This window comes from Theropithecus gelada, chromosome 7a (genome assembly GCF_003255815.1).
Source record: "Theropithecus gelada isolate Dixy chromosome 7a, Tgel_1.0, whole genome shotgun sequence".
Lineage (NCBI taxonomy): Eukaryota > Metazoa > Chordata > Mammalia > Primates > Cercopithecidae > Theropithecus > Theropithecus gelada.
This window is the reverse complement of record NC_037674.1, coordinates 46,320,425-46,333,638: the sequence shown is the minus strand read 5'-3', so window position 1 is coordinate 46,333,638 and position 13,214 is coordinate 46,320,425. Positions and strand designations below refer to the sequence as shown.

Genomic DNA, 13,214 nt, shown 5'->3' with positions numbered 1-13,214 from the left:
ATTATGTTTTTTTTTCATCTTACTACCTAGTCTGATAACACTTTGACTCCTGATGATGTGCAAACTTTCTCTAAGTTTGGCAAATAAGTATAGTAAATGTCTCATTTAGACTTTTGTGATTGATATCTTTTTGTTTTTTTCTTTTCAGTGTACTTCCCCAGGTATACCAGCCCATATGCAAAGCAGATCTATGTTAAGACCTCTGGAGCTATCTTTACCCAGTCAAACATCATACTCCGAAAATGAAATTTTAAAGAAAGAGTTAGAAGCAATGCGAACTTTCTGTGAGTCAGCAAAACAAGACCGACTGAAGCTCCAAAATGAACTGGCACACAAAGTGGCAGAATGCAAAGCTTTAGCATTAGAATGTGAAAGGGTCAAGGAGGATTCAGATGAACAGATAAAGCAATTAGAAGATGCATTAAAAGATGTGCAGAAGAGGATGTATGAGTCAGAAGGTAAAGTTAAACAAATGCAGACCCATTTTCTTGCCCTTAAAGAACACTTAACAAGTGAAGCAGCCTCAGGGAATCACAGACTAACCGAGGAACTGAAGGATCAGTTGAAAGACATGAAAGCAAAATATGAAGGTGCTTCAGCAGAAGTGGGGAAATTAAGAAACCAAATCAAACAAAATGAGATGATAGTGGAAGAGTTTAAGAGGGATGAAGGCAAGCTGATAGAAGAAAATAAGCGATTACAGAAGGAACTTAGTATGTGTGAAATGGAGCGAGAGAAGAAAGGAAGAAAGGTCAAAGAGATGGAAGGCCAGGCAAAAGAATTGTTAGCAAAGTTGGCCCTTTCCATTCCAGCCGAAAAATTTGAAAACATGAAGAGCTCATTATCAAATGAAGTGAATGAGAAAGCAAAAAAATTAGTAGAAATGGAAAGAGAACATGAAAAATCCCTTAGTGAAATTAGACAGTTAAAGAGAGAACTTGAGAATGTTAAGGCCAAGCTTGCTCAGCACATCAAACTAGAGGAACATGAACAGGTTAAGAGCAGATTAGAACAGAAATCAGGAGAACTTGGGAAGAAGATCACTGAGTTAACATTGAAAAATCAGACACTACAAAAGGAAATTGAAAAAGTTTATCTGGATAATAAGCTCCTCAAGGAGCAAGCACATAACTTAACAATTGAAATGAAAAATCATTATGTTCCTTTAAAAGTAAGTGAAGACATGAAAAAGTCACATGATGCAATTATTGATGATCTTAATAGAAAGGTTTTAGATGTAACAAAAAAATACACAGAAAAGAAGCTGGAAATGGAGAAATTACTACTGGAAAATGACAGCTTAAGTAAGGATGTGAACCGCCTAGAAACGGTGTTTGTACCTCCTGAGAAACATGAAAAAGAGGTAACAGCTCTGAAATCCAATATTGTTGAACTTAAGAAACAATTGTCTGAACTTAAGAAAAAATGTGGTGAAGACCAGGAGAAAATACACGCTCTCACATCTGAAAACAGTAACTTGAAGAAGATAATGAGTAATGAGTATGTGCCAGTTAAAACCCATGAAGAGATTAAAATGACACTGAATAACACGTTAGCTAAAACTAACAAGGAATTATTAGATGTGAAGAAAAAGTTTGAAGATATAAATCAGGAATTTGTAAAAATAAAAGATAAGAATGAAATACTAAAAAGAAACCTGGAAAACACTCAGAACCAAATAAAAGCTGAGTACATCAGCCTGGCAGAGCACGAGGCAAAGATGAGCTCGCTAAGTCAGAGCATGAGAAAGGTGCAAGATAGTAATGCTGAAATACTGGCCAACTACAGAAAAGGCCAAGAAGAGATTGTGACACTGCATGCCGAAATTAAAGCCCAGAAGAAGGAGCTCGACACAATACAAGAATGCATTAAGGTAAAATATGCCCCAATTGTCAGCTTTGAGGAGTGCGAGAGAAAATTTAAAGCAACAGAGAAAGAACTAAAAGACCAGTTATCAGAGCAGACACAGAAGTATAGTGTCAGTGAAGAAGAAGTCAAGAAAAACAAGCAAGAGAATGATAGGTTAAAGAAGGAGATTTTTACCCTTCAGAAAGATTTGAGGGATAAGACAGTTCTCATTGAGAAGTCTCATGAAATGGAAAGAGCATTAAGCAGAAAAACAGACGAGCTAAACAAACAGTTAAAAGACTTGTCACAGAAATATGCAGAAATAAAGAATGTGAAGGAGAAGCTAGTAGAAGAAAATGCCAAACAGACCTCTGAGATACTTGCAGTGCAAAATCTTTTGCAAAAACAACATGTTCCATTGGAACAGGTTGAAGCTCTGAAAAAATCTCTTAATGGCACAATTGAAAATCTAAAGGAAGAATTGAAGAATATGCAAAGGTGTTACGAGAAAGAGCAGCAGACAGTGACCAAACTGCATCAGTTGTTGGAGAATCAAAAGAACTCTTCTGTACCCCTGGCAGAGCATTTGCAGATTAAAGAAGCATTTGAGAAAGAAGTTGGAATCATAAAAGCTAGCTTGAGAGAAAAGGAAGAAGAAAGCCAAAACAAAATGGAAGAAGTCTCCAAACTTCAGTCTGAGGTTCAGAATACTAAACAAGCATTAAAAAAATTAGAGACTAGAGAAGTAGTTGATTTGTCTAAATATAAAGCAACAAAAAGTGATTTGGAGACACAGATTTCCAGCTTAAATGAAAAATTGGCCAATCTGAATAGAAAGTATGAGGAAGTATGTGAGGAAGTTTTACATGCCAAGAAGAAGGAAATATCTGCAAAAGATGAGAAGGAATTACTGCATTTCAGCATTGAGCAAGAAATCAAGGATCAGAAGGAACGATGTGATAAGTCCTTAACAACAATCACAGAGTTGCAAAGAAGAATACAAGAATCTGCTAAACAAATAGAAGCAAAAGATAATAAGGTAGGTACAAAGTAGTCTGCATGACTATGTGTTGGAAACCCAGAGCAGCACTCTTTACCACAAAATCTCACAGGAAAGTAGACACAGGTAGTAACAAAGTGACCATTAGATACACCCTTTCCAGTTTGGCAACTTGTGTGCAAAAATTCCGAATTGAAAAAAAGTGAAGTAATGCAAACAAAAATCAGAAGCATTTTTCCTTCTGTTTGTTTAGCTGTTCTAGCCAAGAATGAGGAATGATGGGGAGACTTAAGGCTCACTTGTCTCACAGATGAAGAGTCAAAAGCCAGTGGGTTTGTGGCATGTGAAAGGTGGGGAAGAGGGTGGTGGGGAAGCTCTCATTCTGGGCTGCAAGAAACCAAGAACACTGGGGAGCATCCAGAGTTGATCTTGGCACTCACCCATAGTAGTAAACTGAGCCCTCCAATTCATTTTATGTTCTGTTGCTCATGTCTTTCTACAGACTAGTTCCCTCACCCAGAATGTCCTTTCCCTCCTTTCTCCTGAGTTGAATCCTATACATTCATTAACATGTTATCCTCCTTCCTAAAGCCCTCACTGTCCAATCTAGTCTATGGTAAACAGTTCCTCCTCTAAGATACATGTTTTTTTGTGGCTTTGCCATCCCTTTAAAACATGTATATTACCTTGTTAGAATTATGTAGTTGATCTGCTCAGTTTTTATGAGCAGGGTTTATAACTTAACTTTCCATCTTATTTTTAATTCTCATGGTACAATTTACAGACAGGTACTCAACAATATTTTTGACACTGGTATTTATAAAGTTTTTACTATGGAGATGACATACAAAGACTGACTGCAGTTTTATCCATTCAACATGTAATGATTAAATGCCTTCTACATATCATGTGCTGGGGATACAGTGGAGTAAACACAGACACAGACTGCCCTCCCCATTGGAAAGTATTTGTACACACTATCCTCTGGCACACCATCTCTGTGATTGAGAATTTAAATGCTCTAAGCTTGTTCAGAAGGTAGCTATGAATATATATAGTAATATATATTACTATATAAATATACTTATAAATTTAAATATATTATTATACTTAAGTATAAGTAAATATACTTATAAATTATAAGAGCTAATTATTAATATCTACTTGTTGCCATTTATTGAGCATGTGCATATAATTGCATTTGATTTTCTTTGTTTTTTTGTCTATTATTATTTTTCAATAAAAAATGTTGCAGGGGAGGAGATGGAGTCTTGCTATATTGCCCAGGCTGGTCTTGAATTCCTGAGTTTAAACAATCTTCCTGCCTTAGCGTCCCAAAGTGTTAGGATTATAGGTGTGAGCCACTGTGCCCAACCTGATTTTTTTAACTCTGAAAGATTGTCCACCTTTCATCAATGTGGCATCTAAGGCTCAGCAAAGTAAAGGAAATTAGTCAAGCTCATACAAGTCGACTCTGTCTGACTTTAAAGCAGGGGAGAAAATGCTATATTTCTAGGCACTTCCTATTCCTATAAACAGCCTCCTTTTTTTTTTCTTCTCGACAACAAAGTAGTCTTAAATAATACAACTCTTGAAAGGAAAAAGGAACATATGTTAGACTTACATGGGCCACACCCTTTTACTTTTCACACTTTGTTGCTGGGAATCCCCCTTCCCTTCCTGTGTTCTATATGTTACCTGGAAGATAGTTCATGTGCCTTCATAGATACTTATAATCTAAAAGTAAGAAGACTATGTTTATACTCACATCTTAGGATATATGTAATATTTATTGTAATCTGGTATTGCTTTTGTAAAGAATTTCTGGAGAGGGATTTAATTATAAATTACATATTATATGCACCGTTGATAACAATCTTGGCAATATTCATACCTCAATTTTCTGGTGTATAAAGATAAAGCTTGTGTCTCCAAAAAGGAATGATTTATGTACAAAGATGTTCATTGTACATGAATAAGTAAATAATATGTTTCTCCCACAACTTTTTTTTTAAGATAACTGAACTGCTTAATGATGTGGAAAGACTAAAACAAGCACTCAATGGCCTTTCCCAACTCACCTACACAAGTGGGAACCCTACCAAGAGGCAGAGCCAGCTGATTGACACTCTGCAGCACCAAGTGAAATCTCTGGAGCAACAGCTGGCTGTGAGTAACCAGGCACATGGGGCTTTGCGTGAATATGTGCTGGTTCCCTGTAGTTGGTTTGTAAGGCTAATTTAGAAATTAAAGTGATCTGTAGCTGTGTTTGGATCCAAGAATGTAATTGTTTTTATATACGAGAAGTTACCTATACTGGTGGTGTAATAATACTTATTTGATGCCTACTGTACAGCAGGCACCATATTAAACATTTTACATACTTTATCTATAAACTTTATCTTCATCACAATCTCACAAAGCAGGTTTATTCCCTCCATTTAATTCTTAAGGAAACAAAGAATAAAATATTTGATGCCTGGGGTCATTCAGCTGGGGTATAAATGTGGAACTGGCTGACTCCAAATCCAGCATCTTTCTCATTGCAGTGTACTCTCTAAAATATTGGTCCACTAAACTAAAGGAGGTTTTAAAATAATCTTTTATCTTTGTGAATAAAGAGGCATTCCTATGGTTTTATACCTTACATAGAAGAATAAATGCCTGGATTTAGAAGCTAAAGTTGGAAGGTCTGGTCTCAGTCCTGCCACTTACAAGGAAGTAGCAAGGAACATTCCTTTTAACTCTTGGTTTTCTCATCCACAAAACAATAATAACTGATTACTTGTTTGTTTACATTTTTTTTTAAAGATGGAGTCTTGCTATGTTGCTTAGGCTCATCTCCAATGGGGTCTTGCTATAGGCTGATCTCCTGGGCTCAAGTGATCCTGCTGCCTCAGTTTCCTGAGTATCTGGGACTATGCTTTTAATTATGCACTAATACACACGAAATGCTAAGTAAAATGGCCCAATCACATGTAAATTGTTGTTGATGTTTCCCTATTTCGTAGAATTGTTTATTTTTTAAGAGAAGAAAGGTTTTTTGTAGTGTTTACTTTTTAACACTGTAGGCCTATAGATTAAGGATGGTAAATTGTGAATTTGGATCTTATCCAAAGAGTATAGTGTCCCTTTAGTAATTAGAAATATTTGTTTATTGTTTATTATCTTCATGACACTGTGCTAAGCAGGGATAAAGAAAGTGTGCCATTCCTGTCCCCAAGGAATTCTGGGTAGTTAGGGAGGCAAAATACAGATTTGTAAAATGACAAGAGGAGAGATGTCAAATATAGAATTGAGAATGCAGATTCTAAGTGATGGGAGTTTCCAGGAAGGAAAGCTTAGTGGTGTGGTGGAAGCTAGTTTTAAAGAAGGGAGTACCTGGCTTCAACTTGTAAAGTAGATGCTATTTTGGTGTGTGAAAGGAAAGTAGAGGCTCTTGCATCCAAAGAAAATAGTGTAAAAAAAGCATGGAGATGGAATACAAGTGACATGGCCAGTGGGCAGTAAAAGGCCTGCCTGTAGAGTAGTCCCCCTCTTCTCCACTGAGGGTATGTTCCAAGACTCCCAGTGGATACCTGAAATCATGGATAGGACCTGCTGAACCCTGTATATGCTATAAAGCGTGGAGACAGAATACAAGTGGCATGGCCAGAGGGCACTGAAAGGCCTGCCTGTAGAGTAGTCCCCCTCTTACCAACTGAGGCTGTGTTCCAAGACCCCCAGTGGATGCCTGAAACCATGGATAGGACCTGCTGAACCCTTATCTAAGCTATGTTTTCCCCCCATATATAAATACCTGTGATAAAGTTTAATTTATAAATTGGGCACAGTAAGAGATTAATAACAATAGCATAATAAAGTAGAACAATTATAACAACATGTTGTAATAAAAGTTATGTGAATGTGGTCTCTATATCTCACAATATCTTATTGTACTATACCATGGGCAACTGAAATAGAGAAAGTGAAACCGCTGATCGCAAAACTGCCAATAAGAGGGGACTGCTGTATTTGAGAGCCAATGTTTGAAGCCAAACTGTGGAAGTCATTGAGAACCAAACTGATGAATTTGGATTCTCTCATGTATGTAAAGAAGTGTCACTCAAGGTTTTTGAGCCAAAAGTGATGTGAGGAAAGAGGTACCTTAGTCTCAGAGGCATGATAGGGAATACGGTGTGGAGATAGTAAGACAGGATAGGAAGCATTTGCAATAATCCAAACATGTGATAAGTGTCTGCAGAAGGTCATGGCACTAGATGTGAACTAAAGCAATAATTTCATGTTACTTAGGGAAAGTAGCATTACTGTCATTAGCCACACATTCATTAGAGAAGTTTCTATTGTTATGTTTTGGAATTCTGCATCTGGTAGGTCCAAGGTAGTTTGTTGTTAGAAATAGCAGGAGCACTTTAATAATAATAATAGTTTTGTAGCATGAAGCCTGAGCATTGTCCAAAGTTTGGAAATGTCAATGCTGATATTCACATCTGCCCATCTTTCCACATTTCTAGGATGCTGACAGACAGCATCAAGAAGTAATTGCAATTTATCGAACACACCTTCTTAGTGCTGCACAGGTAAAGAACTACTTCTCCTTTGGAAAGAATATTGCTTTAGAGATAATAATTTTTTTATTTTCAAATAAATTTATGTGAAAGTAATTGATGTTTAAAGTAGCTGCACCCCATATGCTTATTTAAAAATAATTATGTTTCTTTTAATCACGGTTTGTGGATCTCCCAGAAAAATTTACAAAGCTATATGGCAACACAACATCTTAAATTTAGTGTTGTCTCCATCTGCTTGTCACTCAGTTTATAGACAGTTTGGTAACATGTGATGGTAGCACACGTTAATGGTGTTGCTAGCTGGAGACAGTGCCTTGACATCCACACGTGGCTGTCATCTAAGAGGAGAGTGGGAATGGCTTTGAATACTAGAAAAGTACAAAAGTAACAAGCAGGGTGTTATGTGTATAGGACTGTAGTAATTAAAGACAAAATGATTTGTTAAGAGAGAATTGGTGATAATTATTTACCAAGCCTTAACTTGGCTTGGTAAAGCCAAGGAATAATTAAGGAATAATATTATCAATTCCCTTTTTTTAGGGGTGTACTGAGAAAGTTATTGTTAAAATACTAAGAAATGATTAACATATAAAGGATACTATACTTAATTTCCTGTAGAAACACCATGAGCAGCATCCCCAAAATTCTCAGCATAGATTTTTTTCAGGAAGAAAATGTACTAAAAGAAACAAATTTTAGAATGACAGAGATCATGGGAATTATTTGAATTTGAAGTATGTTAGGCCACACTGTAAAAACAAGGCAAAAAAAAAAAGAAGGGAAAGATTTAAAAAAAAATCAATTTTAAACAGAGAACTAGATAAAATAATGAAAGATACTTTATGATATCAAGTTCTTAAAATCAATAGACCTGCCATTTCTATAGGAGATGGAGGGGAAACCAATGAAAAAGAATGAATGATATGATAGAACAAGGTATCTTAGCTACTCTTTTGAGCAAATCAGAGATAAACTAGAATTTTAAAGTTTATTGCAATTATTAGAGAAGATTATTGAGGGACAGGGAATAGGAAGTTCAAGTGGGGAAATAGTAGAAAATCTGTGTTAGAGAGGCTGAGAAACTCACTAGTATTGGCCGTGAGAGGAAGAGCTTGCTCTTAATGAAAAATATAGCAAACTAACAAGCCTTTCCACTTTGTATAATATGCACTTCCAGAATTTGAAATTATTTTCTGCTGTGTCCTAATGAAACATAACAAAAGCAATTGGCATCAGAAATAGTCTTGCCTTCTGGCATCATAAAGTTAACTAAGAAATTCAGTTCAGTCAACTATGGCTAATGTTTGAAATGTAAACATCCTGCTGTTATAGAAACAGATTTTGAAAGCAAAACTTTTCATATTAATAGGAAGTGTTGTGCTGAAACCTATTCAGGTACTCCAGGAAAAAAAACGTACATGTGTGTTGGGAGGGGATGCAGTATTGTAATAGGCCCACCATATTGAGCTGCATTTAATCAACTCATGCCATCATTTGAAGTTTAAAGTATGTTTTAAAAATATAAATGGTGAACATGCATGTAAAAAAGATAACTTTGTTTCATCAGTAATGGGGGAGATGCAAATGAATAAGAACATATTGGAACTGGAAATATTACACAAGATTATAGTCTATCGTGTTAGCCAGAGTGTATTGGAAATGGGCATTTTTACTCCATTGATGGTAGTACAGATTGTTATAATCTCTATAGAGGGAAATTTTGTAGTACTTAACAGAATTAAAAATTGAGACTGCTTTTTGACCCAGCAATTTCTTCTCTAGTAATCTTTCCATTAAGATTGGAAATACCTTAAATGTCCATCATTAGGGGAATGGGTAAAGAAATGTAATATATCCATGCAGTGGATATTATACAATAACTTAAAATAATTGGGTAGCTCAAGGGAAAGATTTTTATGACACTACATAAAAAAGCAAGTTATAAAATAATATATATGAACCTATTTATGTAAAAACGTAAATATGGGTTTTTAAAATCAACTACTTAAATTTTAAATTTTTTTAGGAGATAGAGTCTTGCTCTGTCATCCAGGCTGGAGTGCAGTGGCACAGTCATAACTCATACAGCCTCAACTCCTGGGCTCAAGTGATCATCCTCCCTCAACCTCCCAAGTAGCTGGGACTACAGGCGCATGCCACCACACCCAGCTAAATTTTTTTTTTTTTTAAGTTTTTGAGATGGAGTCTCACTGTATTGTCTAGGCTGGTCTTAAACTCCTGGCCTCAAGTGATCCTCGCACCTTGGCCTCCCAAAGTGCTGAGATTGCAGGTGTGAGCCACCGTGTTCGGCCATCAGTTAGTTTTCTAATTTAAAAAAAAAAAAAAAATCCTCAGCAGCAACAACAGATTTCCTTGTAGTTTACATTGCTCTATCATTCAAGGCTGTTATTAAAAAAGAGAAAGAGGGAGGTTTATCCATATGTTTTATGATAATGGATGTTAGAGCAACTGGTGTGCACTAGTCTTTTTTTTTTTAGATGGGATCTCACCCTGTCACTCAGGCTGGAGTGCAGTGCCACGATCTCGGTTCACTGCAACCTCCGCCTCCCAGGTTCAAGTGATTCTCCTGTCTCAGCCTCCCGAATAGCTGGGATTACAGATGTGTGCCACCACAACTGGCTTATTTTTGTATTTTTACTAGAGACAGAATTTCGCCATGTTGGCCAGGCTGGTCTCAAACTCCTGACCTCAAATGATCCACCCATCTCGGCCTCCCAAAGTGTTGGGATTGCAGGCATGAGCCACCACACCCAGCCGTGCACTCCTTATTAATTGACTTTATTTTCATGATAGGGCTGTACCCCCTTTTCCTTTAGATATCACAATGGTGAGGATTTAGCATTTGATGAGTCAATGACTAGTTATGCTTTGTAAAAGCTTTGTCTTTAGAATTCTTATGTAAACAAAGATTACATAAAATAATGTTCCTCTTTCTTCTTTCTCCGAAGGGTCACATGGATGAAGATGTTCAGGAGGCTCTGCTCCAGATCATACAAATGCGGCAGGGGCTTGTGTGCTAGCAGTTAGCGCTGACGGCCAGTATCTGTTTTATCTTGCTGGTGCTGAACATTCTTTGTGCAACTCCATGGTCTTTCTGGGCCTTACTGTGCTGGTATAATTAAAATAAAATATATTTTGTTCCATTGGTAGGTTTTTTTAAAAAATTAGATGAATATATTAGTCTTTTTCAATATCAGTTTGAATCTTATTTTCTGTATGTGTTAATTTTACAAATAGGCAAACAACATAACACTTCGCCCTGGATTGACTACATATTTTTAAACCTTCGAGTCCCTAATAAAACATGAGCCATCTGAGTGAGTCCATACGAAGCGAGGTTAGGCTGAAATAATTTCTTAAAGATGTCTTTCAGAGAAATTAATTTGGTTGGTGGCCACTTTTAGGTGGATCAAAAAACCTTTCAGATCCTCAGAACCTTGAGACATACAGTTGCGAGGAATGTGTTATAACTTGGCTGGCCAAGTTACATATTACAGTATCTTTATTGAGGTAACTTCATTAGTGTCTTTGGCCTTTTTTGTAGTCATAGGTATTTTTTCTTTTTACACTAATAACTTTTATGCCTTTTAAAATAAATTAATTTTCATAAATGGTTTGTGGTGCTAAATTACAGTTAGATTAAGAACAGGCAGGGGTGGAATATATTAGGAATTTATAATAAAATTGCCTCAATCTCTACAACAGTATCTTAATTTTTACTTGTGGTGACTATTCTTGCCATAGTATTAGTGAATAGTGATAAATGATACACTAGATTTTTCAAAGTGTCAAAACCTTTAGACTTTTTTTTAGCAATTAGTTTGACATTTGCTACTATAGTAACCAAGCACTCATTATATATGCATCCTCCAAATGTTTCATGCTTATTTATAGGAAAGTTATATTAATGAGATTAATAATGTGAAATACAGTTTTCCTGCAAAATTAGCATTAGAGAATTGATTTTAGATAACAGATTTTCGAAGTTTTAGAGACAAGTGCAGTAATACAGTAAACGGAAAGAGTATATAGATAGCAATAAAATAACATAAGTGGACATGTTTATAGTAAATACTCTGAAGTAACCAACCATTTTTATTTACTGCATCTCATTAGGGAAAGTTTATATGCCTTGTTATTTTTTATTAACATTTTATTTACCATTCGGAGTGAAAATTACTAATTTGAGTATTAACAAATAACTGAATAAATGGATCATTGCAGTTAGGTTTTCTCAAATTGCAAAATTTGCCTTAGCAATAATCTTTGAACATCCTGAACCAGATTTTGTAATCCTATTTTTTTTAATAGGGTAAAAGTACCATCAAAATGACTTCTCATACCAAAGAATAAGTCATCATATTTTTTCAGTGTTGAAACAACATTGAAAGTCAGAATGGGATTTATTTTTAATTCTTTATATGGTTTACATAAGCAATATCTGTTTCTTTAATTATTATGTTTAATGTTGTCCTTCAGCATGAGTTCTGTTTCACAAGTTTTGGGCCACCTATTTCAATAAAAAAAAAAATTTAAAAAGTTGCCAGGGGTAGTGGCTTATGCCTGTAGAATCCTTTGGGAGGCCAAGGCAAGTAGATCACCTGAGGTCAGGAGTTCAGACCACCTGACCAATATGGTGAAACCCTGTCTCTATTAAAACTACAAAAATTAACTCGGCATGGTGGCGGACGCCTGTATTCCCAGGTACTTGGGAGGCTGAGACGGGAGAATCGCTTGAACGCGGTTGGCGGAGGTTGCGGTGAGCCAAGATCACGCCACTGCACTCCAGCTTGAGCAATAGCGAGATTCCATCTCAAAATAAAATAAAATAAATAAAATAAAAGCTCTACAATAGAGCAAAGTTTAAACTGAATATTTATGTTAAGTGTTTTATTTTCCACATTAGAGATGGGAAGGGAACATTATGTGTATTTTATTTTGTTTTCAACCATTAATAAAGTTTTCTCTAGAATATTGTTTTGAACATCCTTGTGAAAAGATTTGCAAGTTAAACTAGTTTATTTACTGTCTGTGAGGGCATTGGGAGTGGGAAACGATGGGCTCCAGAGTACAAATGAGAATACCCATTTTCCTTCAGCGCTCTGAAGTAAAATATCAAGTACCTCCTTCAACTAATCTTGTCTCATTCACTCACCTTTTGATATTGAAAGTAGAAATTGCATTTACAACACTGAAAACTAAAGCTTTTTAATTAGTAAACAAGTGGAACATAGGTAATGGACAATGCTGGCCACTGCCATTCCGTGTTCAGAAAGACTATGAGACCTGAACATTTGGCCAAGAGGAAAGAAGAGTGATGTTGTGTAAGATGTCATGAGTGCTCTCTCAGAGAATCACTCAATTCCTATTGGAGTGCAATCCTTACTTGAAAGCTTTATTACTCTTGTTCTGTGTAGATTTTTTTTTTTTGGTCACTTCCCCATCAGAAAAGCATATTCTTTTTGATAGAGGGTCAGTGTTATAAATAATTGTCTATTGAAATAAAATCAAATATTCGTGCATTGAACATCTTAAATTTTAATATTATGGTGACTATAATCACTTAACTATATCAGCATTGTTCCAGAATTCCAGATGAATTTAGCTCTGTCTTTTTTATGGTTTTTTAGTTGAACCTTTTCTCTTGACCCCAACCAAATTTTATAGTTTACAATTTTCTACTCTTCTATAAATGCATTGGCTCATTGCTGCTTTAAAAATCTTGCAGCTTCAGAACATGAGCATTTTTTTTCTCCAGTGTTACCAGCTTTCCT

The 13,214-nt window shown here is 35.9% G+C and overlaps 1 protein-coding gene across 3 annotated transcripts in view; it reads left to right on the top strand.

The window, feature by feature from the left end:
• The window catches only part of UACA (uveal autoantigen with coiled-coil domains and ankyrin repeats), a 102,760-nt gene extending 89,793 nt beyond the window's left edge, over nt 1-12,967 (top strand). For 2 of the 3 annotated variants that reach the window (XM_025390420.1, XM_025390421.1), the window contains exons 16-19: nt 149-2,887; nt 4,865-5,017; nt 7,363-7,428; nt 10,389-12,967. In XM_025390420.1, the coding sequence (XP_025246205.1) occupies nt 149-2,887; nt 4,865-5,017; nt 7,363-7,428; nt 10,389-10,460 (3,030 nt within the window). In that variant the 3' untranslated portion in view covers nt 10,461-12,967. The remainder of the gene's footprint in view (nt 1-148; nt 2,888-4,864; nt 5,018-7,362; nt 7,429-10,388) is intronic. The other variant, XM_025390423.1, reaches the window with a different exon arrangement.
• Nucleotides 12,968-13,214: the final 247 nt, after the last annotated feature.